This window comes from Paramisgurnus dabryanus, chromosome 18, assembly GCF_030506205.2.
Source record: "Paramisgurnus dabryanus chromosome 18, PD_genome_1.1, whole genome shotgun sequence".
Lineage (NCBI taxonomy): Eukaryota > Metazoa > Chordata > Actinopteri > Cypriniformes > Cobitidae > Paramisgurnus > Paramisgurnus dabryanus.
The window spans coordinates 5,335,991-5,348,500 of NC_133354.1; the positions used below are offsets into that span (position 1 = coordinate 5,335,991).

The following is a 12,510-nucleotide window of genomic DNA, read 5'->3' on the forward strand; positions in this document are numbered from 1 at the left end:
GTTTGGGGGTACGGCTTCATCATTTAGTCATCCTAAGCAAGTTTTGTTTTTTGGTTCCAGCAGCAGGAGTTTGATGTCGATCTTCTCCAGAGACGTTTCTCCGGTGGCAGTCAGTCGTACGGAGGAGATTCTCCTCGTCTCTCTCCCTGTAACAGTATGGGAAAACTGAGCAAGTCAGACGAACAGCTTTCTTCTCTGGAGCGAGACAGCGGGCAGTGTTCGCGAAACACTAGCTGTGAAACACTCGGTAAACAAACGTTTGTTTAATCCAGACCATCATCTAATGCTGTCCCAAAACAAAAAGACTTGATTTTTGGCACAAACTATGTTTATCAAAATCATGTTTTCCTCCCATGCATAATTTTGTTTGTGGAACAACAGATGTCCAAAGTTTGTGTAACAAACACATGTCATTCCCTTTGTTTTTCTACAGAGGGATACGATCCCGATTACGACTTCCTGAATCAGGATCTGTCCGTTTCCGATCCCTTACCGTTTCCCACGGGTCCATGCAGCAGTCTGAGCCCCCTCCCAGAATGCTACGGAGAATCCCAGTCGCTAAGCCCCGGCCAATGCCCAACCCATCCCCGGTTTAGTGCTCCCGTGACCAGTCATTCTTCCCTGGACTACTGTACTCCGCCCCTCACGCCAGGACCCAACAATAGCACGCTCCCCCCCGCCCTCCCGCAGAAAAAGCGCAGATCTGTGCCAATCATATCGCCCTATCCTCTGTACGAGCGCCTTCCTTCACACTACGACAACCTATCGGAAGAGGATCAGTCGACGCCGCCCTTCCCCGTGTTGACGCCGGTCTCCCCCTTACCGCAGGTCAACGGCAGGGACGACCTCTCGCAGGGTACCGACCCCGAGAGCCCACCACCATTACCAGAGAAGAAGGGCAAACAAAGTAAAATACAAAAAACCTTAATAAACTAAAACTAATAGGTTTGTTGTGTGTTTTCTCACTTGTGTCTAACTCTTTCTCTCTCTCTCTGCAGTCCTGCAGTACATGCAGTTTGTTGAGGATTACTCCGAACCACAGCCGTCTGTGTTTTATCAGATGCCTCAGAACGAGAGTATTTACGAGCAGCGGAGGAATAAGCGATTTCAGGAGGTTTACGGCTCAAATGATTCTTACAGCAGTTCGGATTCTGTTCACGAGCCCGTGCCACCGCCCGCCCTGCCGCCCAAACAGAGACAGCTGGTGAGTTGGCGTCCACGTGCACGCGGTGCATCACATGCATGTAATCGGTCATTGAGCATAGAGCGGGTCGGTAAAAGTGATGGTGCTTTAAAGGAGGCCAGCATGACCACGCCAGGGTCAGTGAATGGTCAAGTGGAAAACATGGATTAACCGGGGCTTTAGTAAAACAGTTACAGACTAAAGTTGCAGGATTGCATTCATGCTGATGGGAATTTGTGCCACAACAAGAAAACCAACGCCATGCTCTCTCTCTTTTTCTCTCGTCTTTTTTCTTTGCTGGTTTAAATTTAAATAGCATGTGAACCTCCAAGCATAACAATAGACATTTCAGATCATACAGTACTTTTCTTCTCCATAAACTTTTCTTTTTATTCTTAAAGGGGACATTTCACAAGACTTTTTTAAGATGTCAAATAACTCTTTGGTGTCCCCAGAGTACATATGCGAAGTTTAAGCTTAAAATACCCCAAAGATAATTTATCATAACGTGTTAAAATTGACACTTTGTAGGTGTGAGCAAAAATGTGCAGTTTTTGGGTGTGTCCTTTAAAATGCAAATGAGCTGAAATTTGCACTTAATGGCAGTGTCGTTATTGGATAGTGTAGATTAAGGGGTGGTAATATCCCCTTCTGACATCACAAGGGGAGCCAAATTTCAATGAGCTATTTTTTCACATGCTTGCAAAGAATGATTTACCAAAATTCACATTTTCTACGTTGATAGAAGCACTGTGGACCCAATTATAGCACTTAAAGATGTCATGATTTTCATGATATGTCTCCTTTAAAGGCAACATGGTGTCAGAATTGACTAAATCTCTCTGGTTTTTAGGGTCCAAAATATTTGCCACACCTGCCAATGGCAATGAGTTGAGATAATTTAGTAGGGGTGTAACGATACTTTGATATAGATCAATACATTGATAAGGGCTGCATAACGATTAATCGCGATTAATCGTTTGCAGAATAAAAGTTTTTGTTTACATCATATATGTGTGTGTACTGTGTATAATAATTATGCATAAATAAATACACATACATGTAGATATTTAAGGGCGTATTTACATTTTATATTTATAAATAATTTATATTATATACAAATATTTAATCTATAAATATTTTTTTCTTACAATTATACATGCATGTGTGTATATTTATTTATACATAATTATTATACACAGTACACACACATATATGACGTAAACAAAAACCTTTATTCTGCAAACGATTAATCACGGTTAATCGTTATGCAACCCTAACAATGATTATATTTCTAGCGAATCGATGCCACACCTAAAATATCGATATGAGGTACTGCTATTTTGACACTCCCTCGTTCTCATCCTTGACATAACGTCCATCTACGCTTATGTTTAATTTCATCTGCAAGTGTCAGCAAGTGAATGCGATTCAGGAACGAAGCGGTTGTAGCAGCAAAAACACAGCGAAAGAGACAGAAGACGAGCGTGTGTCTAGGGCTGTGCAATTATTCGTTTTACAATTTCGATTTTTGCACATTTCGATTGTGCAAGATAATTGAGGTAATTCGATTAGTGTGTCGCATTTAGTTTGTCATTTCGTTTTGTGTTATAAATCCTCTCTCTCTCGCATGTGCATGCGCTCGCATTTGTCTGAAGTCCGAACACAAAGAAATAATCCTTATGTATTTGTTTAGTTGTATGCATTTCAAATGACCTGAGGCAAAGTATACCTCTTTGTTTAAAATATAATTAGACGGGTTTCCCGCAGCACTTTGCAGTTTGGGCGGCCCGCCTAAGCTGGGAAACCCTACCGCCTTAACTAGGTTGTCCAAAAAAAATAAAAAAAGCTGCGCAAAAGGCCGTCAAGTGCATCTCAGAGAATAGCGGGGACGTGCGCCACATGGCTGAAATGAGGGAAAGACGTGGTCCGTCACTGTCTAGAGGATAACTACCCAGTTAATAAAACATCTCGGAGAATAGCGCGGATGCGCTTCACACCGCGAGTGTGCACAACACGGCCAAAATGAGAGAAATCGTGGTCCATCACTGTCTGGAGGATAGCCAGTTGATAAAACGCGTGTCCATGAGTTATGTTTTGGCTTTATTTAAGCCTGTTATTGTATTAGTCTATAGTTCTTGCAAATTAAAGTAAGTTAGCTGGTGATTTTGTTGTTTGAGCAACCTGCTAGCTAGGTTTCACGTGCCTGTTGATTCGATAAAATTGTTGAGCGCTCTTGCTCACGTTATTTATGTGCATTATTTACATGCTACAGTAGTTACACTCATTTAAGATAATGTCATTTATAGTGGGAAATAATCAGTTTTTACAATTTTTGCGCTATCTATCATCGTTCGCCAGATGTTCTACAACATCTGCTTCAGTTTGTGTTTATTTACCCTTTAGTTTCACTTCATCACGACGCGATTCCCGTTAAAGGGATATTTGTTAAAAACATTTAATTCATTAATAATCTAGTATGTGTTAACTTTCTGTCATAGTTTCTTCAAAATTAACTTTTGAGTGTTTTTAATAAAAATATTTTAATTTTCATCATAACGCCCCACCCCTTTGATTAATAAAAATATTGATAAATAATCGAATCGTAATTGCACTTAAGAAGTGGTTGATGTATCTGCAAATATCGCATCGCTGGCGGAGAAAATTGATATTGTATTGCATCAGAATTAACTATCCGATTTACACCCCTAAAAAAAATTTTATGTATATTTTGCATATTAGTCACAAACAGCATAAGTCATCATGTCACCCTAAGCGTCATATATGAGACCTAAACACCTCTTGCCTTTTTTATTTGTTAAAAATTGTGTTTATTTTGAACCCTGGAGGTCTTATTGATTCAGCAGGGATCTTTAAAGGGATAGTTCAACATAAAAAGGTATCCAACAAAATGACTTTCTTAGTATGTTTGTCTTGTTTTCTCATTCTCTTGATGAGCAAAAATTATAAAAATAAGTCTAGTTTTAAATTTAAGTAATTTTTTTGCTTAAAATAAGCTAAAACATCTGCTAAAGGGATAAGAACATTATTTTCTTCTTTATATCTTGATTTAAGAATTTTTAGATATTTGTACTGAAAACAAGACATTTTTACAGGCTAAATATCATCATTTACTCACCCTCAGGAGTATGAGAGGATATTTTGGTAAATTAAAGTAAGCACACAATTGGCAGTACTCATGGTAACTTCCATAGTGGGATAAACAGATACAATGGAAGTCAATGGGTACCCGTGTAATGCAGAAGGATAAAGTCAAGTTTGGCTTGACAATGTTTCCCACTGGCAATTGTAAATGTCACGGTATGGAAGTGAAATGCATTTAATGTCTTTTAATTAACTTTTCCCTCTTTTACTTATATTTTGTCTTTTAACTCTTGCTCTAAAACTTCTTTGGTCTTTAACTTTATCTCAGTTTTTTCTGACCTTTTCTTTCTCTTTTCCTCCTGCTCCATGTTTCTCTTTCGCTCCAGGCTTCCCACACCTCTCCTTCTTCTTTATCATCATCATCATCAGCTTCTTTTTCTCCCCTTCCCCTTCCTGTTGGCCTTCAGGAGGAGGCGGAGCCTGCTCTTGGTCTCAGCCTATCAGTTTCTAATTCTTTCCTCAGTGGCCACACCTCTTTGACCACACCTGTGGTGAGTGTCAACCAATCAGGGGCAATTGTTTGCATGTGACTAACTCTGTGGTTTCAATAGTCATATGATTTAAAATGATACTTAAAGATTATTTCGGGAGTTTGTACATCCGATGGGATTTATTGGGACCAGAGCTGATGTTTAAATCTAAAGCTCATTTAATCTTCATTTATAAGTTGATCTGGATTTAAGGTTCATGGCTTGACGGTTTAATCTTAATGCAGCATTAAAACAACATTTAAAGTAAAAACCTGGTTTTGGGTCTGTGCTGATGGTAGCCATCACTTTTATTTACATGAGTAGAAACTGATCTTAAATCAGTACTGGTATGATTTTACAAATATCTACCCATATTGTATCTGGTTTATTGATCATTAAGGTGTTCATGTTACAAACCTAGTGTGAGCGAGTCTGTTGATCATGTTAAATTATAAACCAGCTACAAGCGTTTAAAAAATTATCCAGATGAGAATTTATACCTTCATAAAATAAAGCTGTAGATGCCGAATTTTGGATATACTACATTTTACGATGCACTGCTTTGTGAAGTTATACAAGGATTAAAACTCATCTTAAAGGATTAGTCCATTTTCTGAAAAAAATATCCAGATAATTTACTCACCACCATGTCATCCAAAATGTTGATGTCTTTCTTTGTTCAGTCGAGAAGAAATTATGTTTTTTGAGGAAAACATTCCAGGATTTTTCTAATTGTAATGTACTTTAATGGACCCCAACACATAACGGTTTTAATGCAGTTTAAAATTGCGGTTTCAAAGGACTCTAAACGATCTCAAACGAGGCGGGGTCTTATCTAGCGAAACGATTCTCATTTTTGACAAGAAAAAAAATATGCACTTTTAAACTACAACTTCTCGTCTTCCTCCGGTCGTGTGACCTCACGTAATTGCGTAATAACGTCAAAAGGTCACGTGTAACATATATGAAATGCACGTTTGCGGACCATTTTAAACAATAAACTGACACAAAGACATTAATTACTATCATTCGACATACAACAACGTCGGAACGGTCCTCTTTCTCCACACTTGTAAACAATGGGCCAGAGTTTCGATACATCATCCGTGACCTTTTGACATGATGATGTATTGCGTGAGGTCACGCTGGCATGTCACACGACCAGAGGAAGACTAGAAGTTGTAGTTTAAAAGTGCATATTTTTAATTTTTCTTGTCAAAAACGACAATCGTTTCTCAAGACAAGACCCTTATGCCTCGTTTGAGATCATTTAGAGTCCTTTTTAAAAACAGTCCTGCTTTTAAACTGTTATGTGTTGGGGTCCATTAAAGTTCATTAAAATGAGAAAAATCCTGGAATGTTTCCTTAAAAAACATAATTTCTTCTCGACTGAACAAAAAAAAGAGATCAACATTTTGGATGACATGGTGGTGAGTAAATTATCTGGATTTTCTTAAGATGATTGACTAATCCTTTAACATGGAAATGTCATGAAACGGGATAATTAAGAAGAAATATAGTCATGTGGGTTCAGGTTTTATCCATCGGAAATTGATTCGATGGTTTGGTGATGTCATCCACAGGGGAAAGTTTAAGTCATAGCGAGTCATAATTATTTTGATTAAAGATTATGATTGTTTTTCATTTAAATAATGTACAATCCTTTACAGTACGACCGGTGACATGAGGTCATGTTGACTTTAGTTAGGATTTATTAAATATGTCTTAACAAGGCCTGGGATCAGGAAGCCATTATTCCAAATGTCATTTGTGGTTACCGTGGTGATGAATTTTAGCGAGTGTCCGTTTGTCGTGGTAACGGCATCTGGGAATTATTGTGGAATGTTTCGTGCTATTGACTTTTGACCTCTGAGGTCACATCAGAAGAAATATGATGTGTGTGTGTGTTTGCCTGAGGAAAGTGTGTGTGTGTGTGTGTGTGTGTGTGTGTGTGTGTGTGTGTGTGTGTGTGTGTGTGTGTGTGTGTGTGTGTGTGTGTGTGTGTGTGAGAGAGAGAGAGAGAGAGAGAGAGGTTCCGTATGGATGTTTTTTCCTCAGTCCCTGTGGAATGCGTATATTTCGGAATGTCACAGATGGAATAGAATGGGGGATGCTTTTTCCCTTCTCTTAGGAAAACATGTTGGGCCATGTTTGTCAAGCTGTCTGTGTGTGTATGTGTGTGTTCATGGACTGATGTGTAATGTAGTTACTGGTGTTTAGGGCAAGTCCGTGCAGGTCTTGTAATCCCTCTTAAGAAACATCCGGAAGTTTAAACCCCCATCTCCATCTACACACACACACACAGCTTTGTTGTAGGATATGATGATGAGTTTTTCTCTTTATTGTAGGTGCTTAGTTAAGTACACACACAGTCATGTCATTTTAAACCGAATAGTACTCATTTCACTCTTCTTTCAATCTTTCATCAGACTGATTCCATCTTTTCTGTCCTGTTTCTTTCTTTTCTTCTGTTTCGACCAATCACAGAGTTCTGACCTGGTTGGCTTGACCAATGCCAGCAGAGCTCTTGATGGTGGTGGTGTCTCTAACGGGTCCTTGACCAGTTCTCTGGTTTCTCTGGCCGTCTGTCTTCCTTCCGAGTCGTCTCTCTCTGACTCTCTTCTTACCTCGGCGGTAAAAACAAACTTGACAACATGCACACTGTCCACTTTGTGTTGACTTTTGCAAGTAGATTCTTTAAAAAAAACCACACACACAGTTATTTTTAGTTATTTTCCAGTAATTTTCACTTTGACAGTATGTTTACATCCTGACTTACAGTAGGAAAGAATCTTTTAGTAATTTAAGGAGCTATGCAAGTATTGAATAGAAATGTGTGCGGCAGCGCCATCTAGTGGTACACTTACAGAACTGATTGTTGTTTTCATATACTGTAGCATTTTTGAGTAAACATTTGTGTGTTTGTAAGCTTTTCTGCTGTTTACTTTTAGGATTTAATTAATATTTAAATACTTTCACAACATTTTTACTAAATACATGACTAAAATCATGCAGGTTTGAGGAGATATTACTGTTGTATGCCAGGGTTTTCCAAACGGGAGATCGCAAACCCCTGGTGGTTCGCGAGGGAATTGCAGGAGTTCCTGAGTTTATAAAAAATAATAAAATGTAAAGAAAGTATTTTTAAATAAGAAATCTAAATAAAACATCTACTAAAAGAATATATTTTAATTAGTTTGATCTGAAAAATAGAGACTTTATTTTTTATGTTAATCAAAAATAACACTAATCACAGATTAGCACTAAACTGCAAAAAATGACTTTCTTACTTAGTATTTTTGTCTTGTTTTCAGTAAAAATATCTTAAGATATATTTTGTTGATAAACAAAATGACCTAGGAAAATAAGTATAGTTTTTAGACCAAAAATATCAAATTTAAGTGATTTTGTGCATAAAACAAGCAAATAAATCTGCCAATGGGGTAAGCAAAAAATCTTGAACATTTTTCTTAAACACTAAATTCAAGAAAAATTCTAGAAAAATTTGCTTACCCCATTGGCAGATTATTTTGCTTGCTTTATGCACAAAATCACTTACATTTTATATTTTTGGTCTAAAAAGTAGACTTATTTCTTTTGGTCGTTTTGCTCATCAAGAAAAAGCATCTTAATTTAAGAATTTTTAGATATTTTACTGAAAACAAGACAAAAATACCAAGAATTTTTTTTCTTGAAAATCATTTTTTGCAGTTTACATAGCAATACACCACCCTAGCTTCTTAAGATTTAAATGAATCTTGTTTATATTGTGTTCTGAATGTTATGGTGTTTTTCATCTATCATTATTTGATTTGCCAGTATATGTTGTTGTGTCATGAATAATAAACCCTGTTTATGTCTCTCTTCTCTTGCCGTAGAGTGAAAGTGTTGATGAATGTGGAGAAGGGGAGTACGTGAACCTATACGCATCCACGCAGGCAAACGGTGACAACACGCATCAAACTGTAAGTACCGCACTCTGCTTTTGTGTTTTATTTGTGTGTTACTGTTATTTTGGAGGTTGATTATTTTTGGACTTCCTCAGGACACCTTAACATGTGATGATGGGCTTCATGACCACGCCCCTCACATACCCTCATCCAATAGCAAAGAGGCGTTGTCTAAGGACAGGTATCTCATTAAACACTGTAAAGTCTGTTTGTGTTGATGTATTTTTGAGCATGTTTTGATTGATGTTTGTGTTATGTTTTCTCGCAACACAGATTGAAGGAATCCAGTCATGGACAGATCATAGAGGATATTGATGAACTGTCTCTCATTGATCACAGCGAGATTATGAGCCTAATAACACTCAAAGCAGAGGTATTAATAGATTGAAATCATCAAAATACAGCGATTGACTGAGAATTACGTAATGTATTATATACACACACACAAACATACACACAGACAGACACGCATGCATGCATACAGACACACACTTGGAGACAGACAGACACACACACACACTCAGAAACAGACAGACACACACACACACACACACACAGACACACACTCAGAAACAGACAGACGCACACACACCCATTGGTGCAGTGCTGTGATCGGCTGCAGTAATAATTCTGCATCTCTCTGACAGAATGATGACGGTCCAGATGTAAGAGCCGGATCTGGTGATATACTTTTAGTTCACGCTACAGAAACGGATCGCAAAGGTAATCTGCATTATTTCTTTTACCTGAAAGCTGTTTGTGGATTGCACGTCACTGTTATGATGCTCATCTGTGTGTATGTGATGTTTTTCTTATTTTGCATTGTTGGTAGAGTTCATTTATGTGAAGAGTTTTCTTTACTTACAAGTTTTGTCTTGTTTTCAGTCGAAAAATCTATTTTTTTTTAAATTAAGATGCATTTTTTTAATTAGCAAAATGACTCAAGAAAAAAGACAAAAATATCAAATTAAAGTCAATCTGTGATTAAAACAAGCAAAATTATCTGCCAGTGGGGTGAGAATTTTTTTCTTGAATTAAATAAAAAACTTATTTAACAAAAAATAAATTACCCCATTGGCAGATTTTTTTGCTTGTTTATATTTATATTTAATATTTTTGTCTTGTTTTCAGTAAAAATATCAAAAAATTCTTAAATTAAGATGCCTTTTCTTGATGAGAAAAACAACTCAACAAAATAAGTCTAGTTTTTAGACCAAAAATATCAAATTTAAGTGATTTTGTGCATAAAACAAGCAAAAAAAATCTGCCAATGGGGTAAGCAAAAAAATCTTGAATGTTTTTCTTAAACACTAAATTCCAGAAAAATTAATTGGCAGATATTTTGCTTGTTTTAAGCACAAATTCACTTAAATTGTATATTTTATATCTAAAAACTAAACTTATTTTCTTAGGTCATTTTGCGCTCCAAGAAAAAGCACCTTAATTTAAGAATTTTTAGATATTTTACTGAAAACAAGACAAAAATACTAAGTAAGAAAGTTATTTTTTGCAGTGTAGTGATTTTACTTTAATGCACTGCAAAAAATGACTTTCTTACTTAGTATTTTTGTCTTGTTTTCAGTAAAATATCTAAATATTCTTAAATTAAGATGTATTTTTTAATGAGCAAAATGACCTAGGGCTAGTTTTTTTTTTACAAAAAAATTCTTGAATTAAGTGTTTATGGAGAAAAGTAAACTTATTTCAAGAAAAAAATTCTTATTCCATTGGCAGATTTTTTGCTTGTTTTAAGCTCTAAAAGTAAATTTTTTTTCTATAGACCAATTTAGAGTAGACGTCACAGTTACGTCACTGCAAGCTGCGCGCGCAATGCGGTTGCAGAAAAACAGTGGAAATGAATTAGACACGAGTGAAAAGAGCAAGATAACTCACTAGAAAATGTCCTGTTGTGCTGTTAAGTGTCAGAATAAGAATGCCAAAAAAGATGGCTTTCATTTTTATAGAATACCATCGTCGAAGACATCATTAGAAGATAAACGTAGGTGTTTATGATTACAATAAGCCCTTAAACGGACAGAATGGAGCAAGGAAATCATCTGGAAATCTTTTAATAATTAGAATAGAAAATAAGTAGAGAAGATGTCCGGTGTTCTGTCGAAGTCTGTTCCCTCCATGTGTTTCTATAGCGTTTTAATCACGTTACAATTATTATTTATTCAGAATAAATGTTTTTTTATACTGAAAAAGCAATAGCATCACAATTTTTTAAAAATATTTCATAATTTTTTCGTTTTCTATTATTTCTTTTTATTTCCTTATATCTTAGCTTATGTCTTCTTCCTGTTTGTTCTAAAATTATTATGTTTAGATACTTAATAAATATATCAATATAGCAGACACACACACACATTATGTAAAGTGTTATTAATATATAAACAGGCCTTTTTAATGTATGTTTAAACATAATACTTTTATAATAGTTTTAGAACAAACACGTAAGATAAATATAAGGAAGAAATAGAAAACAGGAAAATTATGAAATATTTAATAAACGTTATTATATATAATACATGATAGTATTGCTTTTATATGTACTTTAGCGATTCAGACTGTAAAAATAATTGATTTAGCAAAAAAAGAACAATACATATACATTACATACATGCATATCAGTAGCCAAGCCATTTAAACTTTTTATCTATCTAAAAAATAAACGTGACGTGATTAAAACGCTATAAGAAACATTGCACTAAAGGGAAACATAGGGGAATCAGACTTCGACAGAACACCGGATCCATAAAAATCACGGTTTAATGCTAAAACACTTCACAACCCTACTGCGGAGCAGTCACTTTCTGCAACCAGTTTGGCTCCGCCCACAAAAAACCTCATCTCTGTTTGCAAACACGAAATTGGTCTATAACTAGACTTATTTTCTTAGGTCATTTTGCTCATCAAGAAAACACATCTTAATTTAAGAATTTTTAGATATTTTTACTGAAAACAAGACCGTCATTTTTTGCAGTGTGGCAATGAAAATGTCAGATTTGTCACTTTAGTAATTTAATTGGTAGTTGACTGCAAAACCCTTTAAGTGCATTCTCTTAATCCACTACTTTGTACAAGACATAGTAAACAGTTCATGAAAAAGGCAATTAAAAAGATTGTAAGTGATGTAAAAAATAAGAAACTGAAGCACACATTAGGTTAAGCATTTGGGTTTTATTAATGTCCAAAAGCTGAAATAATTGCGTTTTTGTGAAGGATTTTTGTTAGCGATCAGATTCAGAAAGAGTTTTTTTCTGTTTTTAAATTAGTGGATGCTTCGGTGTTTTATAAGTTGGGTATCCTAGTGGATAAAAGCGGAATTACGGATTGCAGTAAAAACTCATTATTAGCGAGGAAAGCTAAAAAATTCGACTCATACACATGCCGTCTTTTGTCCAATTATTCTTCCATGCACCTAGAGGACTTTGATAAAAAATGGGACGTGACATTTAACAGATTCTGCCAACAAAGCAATATTTTTGGATTTAAGCAGATTTAAAGTGAAAGTATTTAATGAATGTGTAATCAGTCTCTTCAAGAAAATCACGATTATGCGATCACATGATTCAATGGATAATCAGCCAAAGGCCGCAAATTTATGCGGGGACTGGATTTTTTCAAATACATCGCACAATTCTTCATATTTACATTTATGCATGGAAACTTTTATCCTCAGTGGCTTAAAGTGCATTCAAGATGTACATTTTATCAATATATAGGTCCCCGGGGCTTT

General features: G+C 35.9%; 1 protein-coding gene across 8 annotated transcripts in view; it reads left to right on the top strand.

Moving 5' to 3' along the window:
• rapgef1b (Rap guanine nucleotide exchange factor (GEF) 1b) overlaps nucleotides 1-12,510 on the top strand; it is a 56,947-nt gene that overhangs the window by 34,112 nt on the left and 10,325 nt on the right. For 3 of the 8 annotated variants that reach the window (XM_065243755.2, XM_065243760.2, XM_065243757.2), the window contains 9 exons: nucleotides 61-247; nucleotides 434-907; nucleotides 999-1,204; nucleotides 4,675-4,839; nucleotides 7,306-7,452; nucleotides 8,697-8,783; nucleotides 8,864-8,949; nucleotides 9,042-9,141; nucleotides 9,416-9,491. In XM_065243755.2, the coding sequence (XP_065099827.1) occupies nucleotides 61-247; nucleotides 434-907; nucleotides 999-1,204; nucleotides 4,675-4,839; nucleotides 7,306-7,452; nucleotides 8,697-8,783; nucleotides 8,864-8,949; nucleotides 9,042-9,141; nucleotides 9,416-9,491 (1,528 nt within the window). The remainder of the gene's footprint in view (nucleotides 1-60; nucleotides 248-433; nucleotides 908-998; nucleotides 1,205-4,674; nucleotides 4,840-7,305; nucleotides 7,453-8,696; nucleotides 8,784-8,863; nucleotides 8,950-9,041; nucleotides 9,142-9,415; nucleotides 9,492-12,510) is intronic. The other 5 variants (XM_065243756.2, XM_065243758.2, XM_065243759.2 and 2 more) reach the window with 4 other exon arrangements.